This window comes from Primulina eburnea, chromosome 3 (genome assembly GCF_022965805.1).
Source record: "Primulina eburnea isolate SZY01 chromosome 3, ASM2296580v1, whole genome shotgun sequence".
NCBI classification, from domain to species: Eukaryota; Viridiplantae; Streptophyta; class Magnoliopsida; order Lamiales; family Gesneriaceae; genus Primulina; species Primulina eburnea.
This window is the reverse complement of record NC_133103.1, coordinates 6,848,519-6,864,089: the sequence shown is the minus strand read 5'-3', so window position 1 is coordinate 6,864,089 and position 15,571 is coordinate 6,848,519. Positions and strand designations below refer to the sequence as shown.

Genomic DNA, 15,571 nt, shown 5'->3' with positions numbered 1-15,571 from the left:
CGCTTAACTTTCGAGTTCTTATGTGATGAGCTACCGAAAAGAAGATGCACATTCGTGATATGAGTAGTTCCAATCAAATCTTTTAAGCCCTCTTTAACTGTTCAGTCCATTACATTGCACAGTCTCAGAATCCCTCTCATTCCCGTGTGGGTCGGTTCATTCATGTTCCCTCCACCTAGAAGCCTGCCAGGAGCCGCTCATTGTCCGTGCAACTGATGGCACCGGCGATCACCCCCACCCTCTTCGGCCCCGGGCCTCACAATAAATCTCTGGAATTTTCAATAAATGATGCGGAGAGAACGATTTTCTGTCTAATCTCTTGGTTGATTCAATCCACAATGCCTTCATTAATAATTCAACCGAGTTCTTTTAATCTTGATATACGTATGAAATGCATTAATTGTTTGAACAATACGCCATATTATAAAAGTAGTTATGGAATGTAATCCATAATATGTAATTTGTAAGCATAGTACTCTTGTCAAAAAAATCATCTTGTTACTATTTCCGCTAACATTTATTCTAATTCACAATTCATATAATTACATTTATAGTTTGGTTAGACTAGGAGCTTTCAAAAATAATAAAACAAACAAATAATTTAGAATTTTTCTTAACAATTATAGTTTCTAATTTTTAATGATTATTTAAAAACTATAAAATTATATGTGTATAAATATTTGATCTTTAAAGAGAATGTAGAATTTATAAATAATACATAAATATTAAATACACACATTTATGTTGGATAAAGCGATCATAAAATTCTTGACCATATAGAGTAGATCATTAAGTGCAAGTCGAATGGGAATTGGAGCATCTTTTCTTTCATTTGACATACTATTTCTTCTGTTTCATGCATTGAAAATCAAGTGAGAAATCAGAAGCCCAGAAAAATAAAAAGAAAAAAAAAACATTTCTAATAATTGTTTTCAACTCGGGTAAGAAAAAGGAAATTACATTGTAGGCCCACAAAGCCTACTGTGGAGACAAGCTATAGTCAGTGGTCTGAAAGTGAAGCAGAGAAGACGGTCAAGGCTGTATCTATCTACCGATATTATATCTATGCATGTATCTATTATCTTCTGATGCAAAGAAACAATAATAATAGAAAGTACACAGCATGTGGCAAAAATGGCAGATGCCTTTCACACAAAAATAAATATTACTACCAGTGATAGCAAACAAATGCAAATATCGTCTGAAAAAGCAAAATCCCGAAGTGATTTCCCAGTTACATTACATGATTCCTTCTACTCTACACACGAGATAATATATATTTAGATATATAAAATAAACTGTATTCCCACATGTCTACTGATGGCTAAAGCAGAAAAAAGATCCGTCCTATCAGAATTTAAATTACTCTGCTGCATTTTTTGACGCCAAGAACACCAATTCATGTCTTCATCTGTTGTGGATCTCTGCAAGAAGAATGAAAATTTGAGTTAAAGTTGCGTTTAATCGTGTGTTATGGTGAGAATTTTATTCAGGACTTACTATTTTTGGGTCACGAAGAAGTCATGCATCGACTTGGGTACAGAAACTGAGAGCTGAGTCTTGTTGTGTATGGACATTTTATCATCAGAATTAGGCCAAGAATCTTTGTCCTTGCGCGGGCTTTCGTCGAGAAAATGATGCATGATTTTCTTGGGATGATCAGAATCAGGTATGTCGAAATTGTAATCTTTCAGGCTTTGCAAATGCTGGCCAGTCGGGGAATCTGAAGAATGAGGTTTGTGTTTCATTTGGGACAGAGATGAACCCATGGTGAGAGGTGCCAGTTGCCAAGTGAAATCATCATTAGAGATTTGATTCGCCTCGGAGAAAAATGTGTGTTCGTTGATATCCCTTTTAACACCATGTCCATTGCTGCTTCTGCAACCAAGAATGATCTCAGTAACCAAGAAAATGTAAAAAAATGTTGTTTAGCACGAATATGCTTAAAACTCCATCAACTATAACACATACCTATAATCTTTGCTATGTAGATGAGAATAATAAGCACCGGAATCCATGAAAAAGCTGGTGGGATTTTCTTGAGAAGCTTGCAAGCCAAAGCCCGAGGGTCTTGAAGACAGACTTGGAGAAGATAGAGAGTGGGTTTTTTGGGGTATACTTGAGCTGATTGGAATAGCATTTTGGGGTATTGGTGCTTTTGGTAGCGTCGACAGTATTTCCACAGGCTTTCTTGAACGGTTTCTGCCTCTGTGCATGTGTCTTTCACAGTACTTGGAATCAGGATATGCCTCTTTCGAGCACCTCCATTTCTTCCCATCTGTTCTTCTGCATCTCCCTGGTTCTGGATCAATTTTCCTCCCAAACCCCACTTGTAATCCATTCCATCCAACTGCAGAAAATCCCACGATAAATTCAGTTCTAAAACAAGTAACACTGGAGTAAAAAAAAAACCACCACACACAAGAACGAGATAACATGTGCTATTTATTATATTGTAAGAAATCAAGAAACGAAATAGTACCATGTTGGGGTTGTTGGAGGAGAAAATTCGAGGAAAACGAAGAATCCAAGCTTCTTCTTATTGTGAAGAGGAGATCCAGTGGAATAGGTATCCCGGAGACCATGTACTTGAAAACGAGAGCTTGGTGTTCAAGCTCTTGCCACTGGATTGCGGTGAAAGGGTACCTACAGCTTCCTGAACTACTCATCATCAAGAAATGAGAATGTCACACAAAATCTTGAAATCTCTTTCCAGACTAGATCAAGAATCGGAGGACAGATACTGAAGACCAGTTTTTTCTGGATACATTGTGTGTGTGTGGGGTTGAATATAAATGAAGCTCAAGAGTTAGAGCCCGTGGAGTGAATGCAATTCAGACTGGAAGATTTATTTATTTGAGGGACCAATTTCAATTTTTGTTGCAGAATCTTCTGTGCGTAATACAATGGTTCTGATCACATTTCACTGCCATTTGCCCTCTTTTTCTCAACCTCTCACACATACTAGAGCACGCACTTATGACAGTATTCTGAGCACAAATTATGACTAGTGCTGCAGCGACAGGTCCGCAGGCATCTGCTGCAACTATGCTGTCTTTATGGCAGCTCCTGTCTCTGACAATAATACGGAAATCCATAAACTAAAAGTTTAAAAAAAAAACAAGTGAACAACTCTTATTCTGTTTTATTTTATTTGTATGGTTTGATTAAAAAAAAATTATTATTATTATCAGAGTTGCTGTCTGAATTTTTAGCAGTGGTTGATCATGAAAATATCGTACGGTCTTAATAGCTTTTACTGACAACTCGGGGGTCTGTATCCACTAAAACTTTTACTTTTCATCTATCTCTGTTACTTTTTACCAGTGGAAGCTGTTACCTCCACTTATTGTTTTATCTTTTCTTGATTTGGGAATCTGTGACTTTGTATTTATAATCTTCAAAGTTATATAGAAATAGCTTTTATGCTACTTTTATCAAATGTCTAACTATAATTCTAAGTTATAGTATAGATATTGGAGAAAAAATCTATGTGCTTTAATTTAGCTTCGCAGGGAAAAAAAATTATTATGATGATCGAATTGTACAAATTTTTGATATTTTGATAGTGTTCATATAATATATAAAAAAATGATTGAAATAATAATTTCAAAAAAGAAAGTAAAATGAATATTTTTTTAATAAAGGAAAATAATCACATTTAATTGATGTTAGCTACTGGGTCAAGATTTACTCGAGTCTTTGTTATCATTTGACTAATAGTTTCAATAGGATTTACAGAGTCAAGTTATCGATACTACAGTTTTATTAATAATTTCACAATTTCATGCTGCAACAATTTTAAATACTGATTTTGAATATGATCTCAGATGTTCATTTTTATATTTAAAAATTTATATGGGCTAATAGATCAAAAAGAAAGAAAAGAGATGGATGCAGTAAAAGGTGACTCTTCAGATTGAAAATAAAATTAAACAAGTTATATTGTATTTTGAGTATCATCAACTCAAAAAAGATGCCCAAAAAAAAATACTGTAGAACTTAGAATTGAATTAGAAGAATAACCCCGAAGTACAAAACTTCAACAGAATTTTTGCATTCATTTATCCTATATTTAATATATTGAACGCTGACTCCTTACATTTTATCATTTTTACATGTCATAAGGGATCAGATAAGCGCAAAATACTTGAATACAAAGGAGATAAATGCAGAAATCAAGAACGAACAACTATTGTTTGGTGCTCACATTTGCATTGACCATTAAACAACATTGCATAATTGGTTTTAAATATTGTGTCGCTTATAGTATTACTCCAATGCAGTCAAACTTTTACTCGAACCAAAAGAAAAATATGCAAAGAAGTCAATTTAAATAGAGTAGGATGGCTTCGGCAAGAATCTAGACTTTGTGGCGACTGATATAATCACCTGCAGACGTTGGAGCTAGGGCAGTTTACTTTCGAAATGATAAAGAAGATTTCTTGGTGCCCAGAAACACCAGCAAGAGACAGAATACATTCACATCTATATGGTCTATATTTAACTCCCTGTCAATATATCAAAATATATAATCATTGCATCAAATTCTTGTCCCACTCAAGCATAAAAGTGTCATGCCAATATTCTTCTATAAGCTATGAGCAAAAAGGAACCATTCGGCCTTCTCAAATAAATCATAGTAAAACTTTTCTGATTATTTTATATTGAATGTTTCGAACTGATGTAACAAAAGTTATGACAGACCATGTGATGAAAGATTTGGATCCAAATTTAGTTCATTGAATAAAGCTGTAACCCACAATTCAAGAGATGACTAGTTCACAATAATTACAATCTAAGTTCATATGCATATTTCCATGAAGATAAATTATATGTTCATCCATGAATTCATCAATGGTTATTCGTAATACATTCGTATATGGTGGTCTGTAAACCACTTCAATATCACTTCCAAGAGCTTAACTAGTGGAATGTGTCTAAATCCATTCAAGCTATACACTGATCCACAAATAATGAGTAGATTTTTACCTATTTGCAGCTACACAATGTGCAATCAAAGAGACTTAACCAAAAATGTGAGTTATACCACCTTTTTGGTATACAAGCCTGATTTGTGGCCCGCGAACATCTCTGGAAAAAATGATTCTGGTGTTCTGACAATCATTCCGGTATTCTTGATCGTCGATAGATGATTTGGCAGCACATTCTTATCTTCTCTCCAATTTGAAGCCTTGATCTTGAAACAATGGGGGTAAGCATCACCAGTCTCAGCTCCTATGTTCAGACTTCAGAGCTTCTCTCACAAATACAACCAGGGAGGGGGTTTGCATAAAAACTCTCTTCCAACTTCGGGAACTCGCCAACCTGCCTCATATACGGGCCTCCCAGACTATCCTTTTGAATCCTTTTTACTTCAGAGTAAAATTTCTTCCAAGAAATCTTTCCTTCGTCAAACTCATCAACAAGTTTTACAAAATTCATCCTGCATTAAGGAAAAAGAAACAAAGAACTTAAATAACCGAAAAATATTTTCTTTGAAACTGAAAGCAGGCACTCTACACAAAAACAATTAAATTTATTCACAATTACTCTAAAATTGCATGTTTCGCCCATTAAATTCCATAAAATATCCAGAATTTGACTCCATCTTATTCCGCCTACTAAAATCTTGGGTCCACTGCTGATTGAAAGCATGAAAAATGACAGGAAGCTTGTATGCTAACCTATCCGGGTTAATGGTTTTCTTGAAACCTTCAAAACGTCTATGGCCTTGTACTGCCTTGGCCATGTTGCCATCATATGTGTAAACAAATACGTCACTTCGAAGGGCAACAACGTAGTCCAAACCAGCAAGCATGTTTTGATGATTTATGAATGGACTCAACTCTTCCGCTGTTGTTAGAGATGAGTGGGAAAATATATTTGGATATCTATCGGTAAGATACTGCATGCTCCCGTTTCCATAAGCCTCACCAGCCACCAAGTAAATATTTGTCTTGGATGGGACATCAAGAGCTTTAAGCAAGAGTGCAGTTTCCCTAGGGGTCATGGGGCAGCCACCAAGCTCTCTTTTTTCTACCCCATCAATTTCTTTCTCCTTCCAATGGCTGACCTCATAACGCATTTGCCGAAGTTCATTATCTTCTTCAGCGGTCAAATTATGGCTGCATCCCGTAAAAGCAAGCATGTCCTCTCGTATCTGCAAGGAAATTTATCAATGAATGAGCATATAGTCCTCGAATGAGAAACAGTTACTTCTGAAAAGACAGGAAACCGTGCTTGAGTATTGCTGTATTAAGACAAACGCTAAATTCTTGTTTATCCAAAATGCAACCATCTAACACCAAGGAAAAATTGGTAATTGGACCAAAAGAACATGAAATTTCATGTCTATATGAAAGAGGCTACTCTAGTGTCCAAAAGTCGTGTCAAATACAATAGAAAAAACGACGAGAGGCCACTCTACAAGGGTAAGTTTCATAATGGAGGTCTTTGTGCTATTAGTACGAAACTGGGTAAAGTTAAGGCAAGAAAAGATCAGAGAACACGACAAAGCAAAAGAATTAATACCAGTGTTACCACATGGAAAGGACACGAGTACACCACAAGAAGAAAAAGAATAAAATTAAGAACTGCATAGGAGGGTTCTCAATCTTAGTTACTAGCAAAGGCTTAAGAATTTTGACCCATCCGAACTTGAAACAAAGCAACTAGACGGCTCAGTTTATCCCTCTAAAAGGTTATCACCATGAATGATGGAAACAGTAGAGAGAAGGTCATTCAGCAAGAGGACAGCAGAAAGGTGATTGGATGAACCCAGGCTGCACCACGGGTCAGTTTGACTCTTGACTTACTTTCCAGAACTGAAGCCGAACCATGAACCTTAAAATTCAGGTTTGAACCACACAAAAATATAGGTTCCTTTTCAAACTGGAATGCGGTCAGGACCAGATCGACGGTCATTTTTATCAAATAACTGTTACCTTTATGAAGTAAAAAATGATAGGAAGTGGATAGACGACAAAATTGATCACGGATTGGTTGTCTAAAAACTCTCTGCTGAATCTTTCCTAGCTGACTTATTTTTTTCAATGCAACACCGTTGAAATTGAGAGCTGATGTAAAATTAAAGAGATCTTTTATAATATCAATTCATCCCCTTTTAGTTTGTTTATTGATATTTTAGAGTAAAATTTACGTAATTTAAAAATGGGCAAGCATCAGTTAAATTCCTATTGAAGTAAGGTTTACACCTGGAATGTCACACTTCTCACTGGAGTAACTACCCAGTCACAATATGAACCAAGGTGTTATATTTCAGCAACATTCCTAAAGATGAATGAAATAGCTAGAAATATTAATTTCTCATTTGTTTTTTCATATCTTTTTTGGAATATTTTCATTGTGTAAACAGGTGCACTGAGTCAAAGGTCCATGCCTCAATGGAAGAATGGAGATATGTTTCAAATGCGTAAAGAATTTTTTTGAAAAACTCCAATATAAGGAAAACAAGGAAACTTAACTTGAAATTATTTCAAAGTTAAGTAGGAACCAGAGCAAACCTCAAATGCAGTGCAAGGTAAGGGCCATCAGTTTGTCGCATTCTTGACGCCAAAAGTCTCCCTAGATCTTCGATAGGGGAAGAATATTTCAATGCTCTATAATTTACACGGCATCTTAGCTTCTGTATAGTATCGGGAAGGCCATTGTTGGCGATTCGAGAATCAGTGTGAGTAAAGTACATCACTTTATGCTGCTTCAATAAGCTAAGGACCTCAGATTTGTAGTAACTGACCTGAAATTCACACAATTAAGCTGTCCAGGAGCCAAGACCACACCCAATTAACAAGGAGGATCACAAACATTTACAACACTATTTGCAAGCGCAGATAAGCTAATCCAGGAATAGTTAAATGATAGGCAAATCTATGATATGTTTCCCTAATTAAGTGATATCTGCACAGTTCTAGTCTAGGATTCACAGAACTTTCTAAATTTTTACTTCCTTCAATATTCTAATATTTCAAGGCTCAAGCAGAATCCACCACAATTATGGCCACCAAGTAGGTATGACTTCTATATGTTGGTATAAAGTATATAAATACAGCATTTGCAAAGCTCAGGCTGGAGACAAAATATGGTTCGAAAGTGGAAGGAAGTTTGTAGAGAGCAAGCAATTTATTTCAATCTTGCCTAACCAAAGATTATATTGATCGCTCAATCTCGCAATATATATAATATCGAGACGTTCTTAAAGTCAACATGAGTGTCGATCCAATAGCTACTTTGATCTTGATTTTTTCAATCAATGTTCTCTAGTGTCTTCTTTATCATAAAAATTCTTTGATTTCTTTCCAGCCATATTATCCAACATATGTCCTGAACGACCACTTGCCAAAAAATTCTTCCCCTCGTACCAGTTAGCTGTCCTAAATCCATAGAGAATAAATCCCTCGTTGACTTAGGCATCACCCAAACCAATCACAGCTCTTGCAAAGCTCTAGCCCACAATCCGGTCGTGAATGGACAATGGATGAGCATATGATCCTACATTTCTGTTTCATTCTACATAACACACACCAATTTGGGCACACAGCAATTGAGGGCCACCTTTTTTGCATCATCTCCGAGGTCGGAAGCTTACCCTGAGTCGCTGTCCACGAGAATACCTGGAAACTTTTTTGGAACCGGAACCTTCCAATTACACTGGAAAGAGGAAAAACGGGGAAGCGACTATGGGGGAAAAAAGACTCGAAGAAGATATGAATGAGAAAATACCAGAATAATCCTCACTCCACACACGATAATCATATACTCATTCAACCAACTTAGTTCTCTCTAACACACCTAATAACTCAGACAACTGAAAAAGCTCTTCATCTCTCAGAGCCTTTCTAAAATGAAAATCTCAGGATTGAGTAGACGTGGCATTGTCAAATTGAACGAAGTGTGATATAGGCAAATTGTGAACCGCGGATAACTGAAATAATGTCAGAAAAAGTTCTTTAAAAGAATAATCCCCCACCACCTGTCTTCCCAAAATCTAGCCTTGTTACCTCATCTCACCTTAATCGAAACTAGCTGCTGAAAAATCGGGTATAGTCGGGAAATAAACTTCCATGATACTCACTATGAATCCATGAAAAATGTCATAGAGGAAAATGCAATGTAATCTTGTGACTCAACATTGAGATAAATATGAGGTCATGAAGATCAATTTCCAGGTAAATATCAATTATTGCAAAATAGGAAAAGATTATGCTTGAAAATTCCAAATGCATGACCAAAAATAGTCAAAATTGATATAATTTTGTTCTTTTCTGGGAAGAAAATTGATATAATAGCTGTTGTCTTGGACCCGTCGATCGGAGAGGCTTATTATAGTTGGAATGGATTCAATTTGCATGATTTTTTGTATAATTTTTGAATTGATCAGGACTTGTTCTTGTGTTGTTCGGATGAAAATTTCATCTTTGGAGTGTCTACGAATAGTGTTGAACAAATAAAATTCGTAATAGGTTTTGTTATCAATTTGGAATAATTGGTGATAATTACATTTTTTATATAGTCAATGTTCGCAAGGGAATTTAATTAAAAGAAAGATTTAAATTATTTTATCTTATATTGAAATTATTAAGATGTTAAATAACAATTTTGTCATTTTTCAATAATTAAGGAATATACATAAAAGAAAGATATAATTTTTTTTATAACCATATTTTATTATATTAGGAAAAATAAAGTTAGAGGTTACAAAAGTCGGACAAGTTATCAGCAACTACTAAAAAGATAAATACACTCCATTAATTCAATAACAAATAAACCTTCAATCCCTGACTAGATCGAAATGCTTAAAATCCAAGTGCTTCCTTGTCCAAACAACCCTAAACTTGATCTTTTCCCAAAATTCATCCACCGACAACGTTATATTGTCGAATATCCTGCTATTCCGTTCCAACCATATGGACCAAAAGATACACTGGACTGTCACATGCCAAAAAATACTTCCTCTCTTGCCAAGTTCAAGTCCAATATCTAATACAAACATTTCACATGCTAATCTTGGAGCAACCCACACCAAACCCAATGCTTTCAAAACTTTGGACCAAATATAATTTGTGAAAATATACCATGCAAAAGTAGATGATCTTGAGTCTCATCTTCCTAATAAGACACACCAATTTGGACATAGTGCACGATTAGGCCTTTTTTATTTGGGCAACGTGTCGCAAGTTGGCAATTTACCCAAAGCCACAATCCGCGAAATATTTGAACCTTGGGTGAGATCGATTCTTTCCAAATAAATTATAAAAGAAGAAAAAAAGAAAGACGGTTATCGAAAAGAGTGATCCATATAAAGATTTAACATAAAAAGATCCTGAGGACTCCCCTCCCCAAACCCTGGAATCCTCATTTTCCACAAAACTCCTAACAAAGAACTCAAATCACTCACTTTTCCGTAACTCAAATTCCTCCAGAAGAGCAAATTCCATGATAACTATGAAGTTAGCTGATCTTCTTCCTCTTGAAAAAATGGATAATAGGCTTGTTATGAAGCAAAGAGATCAGAAATAAAGCTGGGTATCTCACATCAATCAATCACTGAATTATAATTACATTATTATCATTTATAAAAGAAAGATATAAATATAATAATGTAATTGTAATTCAATTATCTGATTGATGTGAGATAAATGACTAATGATTTATTTGATGTGAGATAAATAAACTACACAAAATTGCAACCAAACATTTGATTAGATTGAATCAATAATCCTATGAAGCCAACCAAACGCAACCTTAGTATAATGTCGAGGCCCATCATAACTCATGAATTGGAAACTAAACTATAATTCCATCATATTATTCTTCCATGATGTCACTCTAACTTACTATATGAGAGAAAACCATAAAGAAAGGTCACCTAGAACATCGATAAGAAAAACACTTCAAATTAATGGACTCTTTATGAACCACCGACTTTGACTATCTGATATATGTTAATGATAAAAAAAACGAGTAAATATCATGCATTGTCATTTCTAAACATTCAGCAATGGGTATCATCATCAACTAAATCTAGACTCTAGTGGATTAGGTAATGGTTACAAAACTTCCAGATCTATTGTTCGTCATTTATATGCTTTTATTACGGAACAAATGTTCAAAATTGCAAGACAATAAGCGCCTATAACTCTTTTGAATTGTAGACTTGAGACAGAAGCACACATACTTGCTTAATTTGACCTTATAGGCTCGCAGAAGTGCCATTATGATTAAGTCAATCTAACAATTTTTTTATAAATCATTTATCAAGGCAATGGTAGATGAAAATGTCAATCTTGTTTGGCATATCGCAACAGATTGTTCAAATAATGCCATGAGAAACATATATCAAGGTAACCATAACCAAACACAGTCAAACTAGATGACATAAGTGGTCAGAAGATTCCAATTTCCATGCTGCAGAAGTTAAAAATCAGTATAATTGAAAAAGTTGAATTTCATTTACTGGAAAGATAATGTAACAAGGATCTTACCTTAGACCAAGATATTGGAGTCTTTGTGAAGGGTTCAATTCCAGCATATTCAGGTGGTAATCCGTCAATTATGTGAACATCATCTTTTAGTGACTCGATGAAGTGTTGCCAGTCAAACAGATCTTTGAAACCACTGGATATGTCATAAACTTGGAGTTAGGTATTTGTGGAACCATAAAGATGCAATAAAGCATTTAAACATGAGCATTTTGTGGTTGATAGCATTAGCCATTTAAATGATGAGTAAGAATAGCATGAAAGAGCTCAAAGAAATATCGCAAATTTCAAATTGACGAAGAAAGTTGAAGAGCACCTCTCATCAGCCCAATATGAAGTGTGATCAAGGGATGGAAGGACAAGCGTGGCCTTCATAATTTTAGCAACAGCAACCATATCACAGATCTGCACTATAAAACTATCCATTCATCAGACTAAATTAATGGAAACCTTGAATATAGACATTGAAAATCATCAAAATGGTCGCAAACATACCCCAAATCTCATTTGGTTTAATCCACCATTTGCATTTATTAGAAGAAAACCATTTGTTTTCAAGTCCAGCTCTGATAAGAACATGACGAAAATAAGTAACAAAAGATACACATAACCAGGTAAAATCCACGAAATTTACACTAACACCTTACTTTTATAACTTTTTGGATGATCTATGCACTGAGTAAAGTTCTGACTGTCAGGCTTGGACCAAATTTCCGAATGCTGAAAAAAACTAATTCAGAAAAAGCAGAAACGTGCATTCTTGAACTTCAAACTCTGAAGCATTAGATAAAATATAAATTTATTACTCACATCTGTCATGCTAAACTGTGAATCAACAATGCCTGAGGCTACCATTGTTAAAGTTTGTTCTACCTCACTTCCTATGCTCAAACCATCACTTCCTTTCCTATATCCATACTCGTTAGAGACTCGATCCTATAAAGTGAACGAGGAACCAAGCCAATATTAAAAGACCATGAGGAGAGCTTATTTTAACAAAGTGTACCAGAAAAAGTGCAAAAGGCAGTAAACCATAACACAACGCACTGTCTGAAATAAAGCTCTAAATATTTTTTTTTTTTGCTCTTTGCAAATTTATCATCCATGGTTAATTTCTATGTCTAAGCTTTTACTCATCAAAATATAAAATCAAAGCCTACATTAAAGTAAACATGAACATATATACATGACTTTGTTATACGCAGGAGTGTTGTGCATTCGCGAAAAAACTCGATGTTGTAAGAGGACATTTGGTATTTAAAAAAATTAAAAACATCTTTCATCCTAGCATGTTAATGTTTGTTTAGATAGCATATTGGTTAAAAATGCATCTGGAAATCAAATGTTGACTTGTTCGCAATTTATCAGTGCACAAAGAAAATATTATTTTTAGCCACAGAATTGAACCTTCACAGCGAGAAAAGGCCATTTTAGACAACATATAAGTTCTACTTTGAGCTTCTTTTCAGTTTCCAATCACTTTTGCTGTTTTGCAGATGCACGCGACTTTCATAATTTCCTCAATTTTCTAAATATTTCTAGAATTTGAAATTTTTTAAAACACGGATGCACAAAAGGCTTTATACCCACTAAACATTTCCTTTTGCAACCACATACATTTGAAAAATCAGTACTTTGTTTAGCCGAGACAGTCATTATCTTTTCTTCCTTTTTTCCATTAATTTATTTTGTTACATCATTGCATTTCATAATCATTAAATTTTTACAATTTTAATTATGTGTGATATACATGTGCATTGTTAGATGTGTCCTTATTAAGTAATATAAGATAATTTTATTATGGGACAGTCGTTGACTCGTGTAATAAATATAATGAACTATAACATATAAAAAAATTAATTTTTTCAATCATTCTGACCATTTAATAAATTATTTCAGCCTTCAGGGCATCCAAGCAGATATCCATTTATTCCCTTCTCCAATAAAAAATCATTAAACCCAACCGAAATATGCAAAATTGTTGTTCGCTAATTGATTTAGTACCGACTTTTATAGTTGTTAGCCCATAAATATTGAGTAGTCGACTTACAGGTTGAAATTTTGTTCTAGTTGGTCTGAATATATGGTTGTATATTGATATTTACCGACATATAATGATATAACAATGTCCTTGTATAAGGTATCAATTCTTTCTTTGAAGAGCAACGATCATATTATCATGATATATATTTGTGGAATTGTAATGTTTTACTTAAATTCAGGTGTATCTGACTTTCTGAAAATCCATGGTGATGGAGTATTTTGTTTTTGTTTTACACTACATCGTACCATAAAATGCCACTTTTCTTCATTCAAGGAGGAAAATCTTCACACACAAAAATTATAACTTTTGAATATTAATTAAAGTCTAAATTTTAGGTACTTGATCAATTTCATTTGATGAATCTAAGTTGTCGATGGTGGACCTGAGATAGATTTCACACTGGTTTAACCACAAATTATGATATTAAGCGGAAAATGATTGGATCTGAAGTCTCAACTTTCGTCAGTTTAGCTTGAGCGACTATATAAAAATTCATCCACGGTTAAGGAAATATGATGATAAATGGGATGAATTAAGAGCGATAAGGAAATCCTCATCAATAAGAAGGTAGAAAGAAGTAATTTCTACTCTTTCTTCTTCACCATTTGTTTGAGAATTCATTTATTGACTGTTAAACAAGAGTTTCTGACTACAAAAAAATTATTTCAATTATTTTGTACTGCTCTGCTGGGTATTTTGCTTTGATAAATTTTTGGTCACATTCCGAGTCTCCGACAGTAAAATATAAATGTCAATTATTGAAACATTGGTGGAAATACTACTATAAAATGAAAGCTTGACACAAAACTAGCAAGCAAGGAAATATAACCAAATTAGTCGATGAGAATTACCTCAGAAAGTATATTCATTTAAGAAAATGATCAAGCAAGCAACTACCAAGATTATTTTAACTAAGTTATCGCTGTATCCTCGTCAGCAACTAAAAAAGAACGCTTGCCAGTTCAAATAAACTGCAATAATTCCTATAAAACGATAGCTATTAAAAAAGTAATTAAAGAAAGACAACAAGCACCTATATAATAGGTTGATTTCTCAGCCTAAGAACGTGAAAACTATACCTGATTATTCGAAAGCCTATCAACGGTGGATCCAAACCAGCCAGTGGCACAAATCTTGAAAACGCCCATAAACAAGCACACCCCGCAGAACATCAGAAACATCCACTGCCCCAACTTCTTTTTCCCTTTCAACTCCAGCCCCAATTCCCCAAATCCACACTCAAAGATTGAATCTTTCTCCTCAAATGAACCCTCTGCGCCACGCTGCTCGCGTGGGCCGCCCTAAAAGACTCGGACCCACCACCGGATAACGGGCTTCCAGATCTAGGAGAATTGAGCTGCTGAAGATCGATTATGTTCTCATGATAATGGTGACCACTGCTGTTTTGAGTGTTCTGTGAAGAATTGTTGTTACTACTATTGCGCTTGAACGAGCGCGCTCTTCGGGTCATTGGGCCAGAGAATCTTGGGCTGTTGACGCGCTGCGAAACGCCGCCGCCATCAGTGGCGGTCGCGTGGTGGTTATTCTGGCTGTTAAGCTGGTGGCCCATTTCTTGGAACGCACATCGAAAACTTGCCCGTGCGAGTGTGTTTTTCAGTTGATAACTATGGAGACGAGTGAAAAATAGGAAGTAGCGAGGGAGGATGATGTGAGAATATTTCCATAATGCTAATTATTATTTGACAAAATTTTATGTGAGACGATTTTATGGATCGTATTTTGTGAGACGGATCTCTATTTGAGTCATCTATGAAAAAATATTACTTTTTATGCTAAGAATATTACATTTTATTGTGAATATTGATAGGGATGACCCGATAAAAATTTGTGAGATCGTCTCACAAAAGACCTACTCTTATTATAATACATATGTAGTAAAAAGCTCTTTTTCAAATTTATCCTAAAAATTTCAATATAAGGTCATGCCACCTTCAGTTGATCCCATGTTTTTAGCCTTATTGGAGATTTAAACAAATTTTGTAATTTTTTTCAATACTAATCTTCC

General features: G+C 34.8%; 2 protein-coding genes across 5 annotated transcripts; both read right to left on the bottom strand.

Moving 5' to 3' along the window:
• Positions 1-1,119: 1,119 nt before the first annotated feature.
• Positions 1,120-3,251, bottom strand: LOC140828132 (growth-regulating factor 1-like). 4 transcript variants are annotated; one of them, XM_073191116.1, is made up of 4 exons: positions 2,483-3,249; positions 1,972-2,350; positions 1,497-1,878; positions 1,120-1,424 (listed from the first exon to the last, which is right to left on the bottom strand). In XM_073191116.1, exons 1-3 carry the CDS (start codon positions 2,670-2,672, stop codon positions 1,500-1,502), a joined length of 948 nt encoding a protein of 315 aa, XP_073047217.1. In that variant the 5' UTR covers positions 2,673-3,249; the 3' UTR covers positions 1,120-1,424; positions 1,497-1,499. The 4 variants fall into 4 exon arrangements, with proteins under 4 accessions (XP_073047217.1, XP_073047218.1, XP_073047215.1 ...); XM_073191115.1 differs by having other exon boundaries at positions 1,121-1,424; positions 1,501-1,878; positions 2,483-3,244; XM_073191117.1 differs by having other exon boundaries at positions 1,120-1,875; positions 2,483-3,251.
• Positions 3,252-4,791: 1,540 nt separating this feature from the next.
• On the bottom strand, positions 4,792-15,228 carry LOC140825841 (O-fucosyltransferase 35-like). Its single transcript, XM_073187838.1, is given in 10 exon segments — positions 4,792-5,446; positions 5,688-6,154; positions 7,517-7,759; positions 11,505-11,637; positions 11,818-11,906; positions 11,997-12,067; positions 12,149-12,221; positions 12,312-12,437; positions 14,625-14,770; positions 14,773-15,228. Coding segments are annotated over 10 exon segments (1,893 nt in total). The 5' UTR covers positions 15,116-15,228; the 3' UTR covers positions 4,792-5,244.
• Between the last annotated feature and the right edge of the window lie 343 nt (positions 15,229-15,571).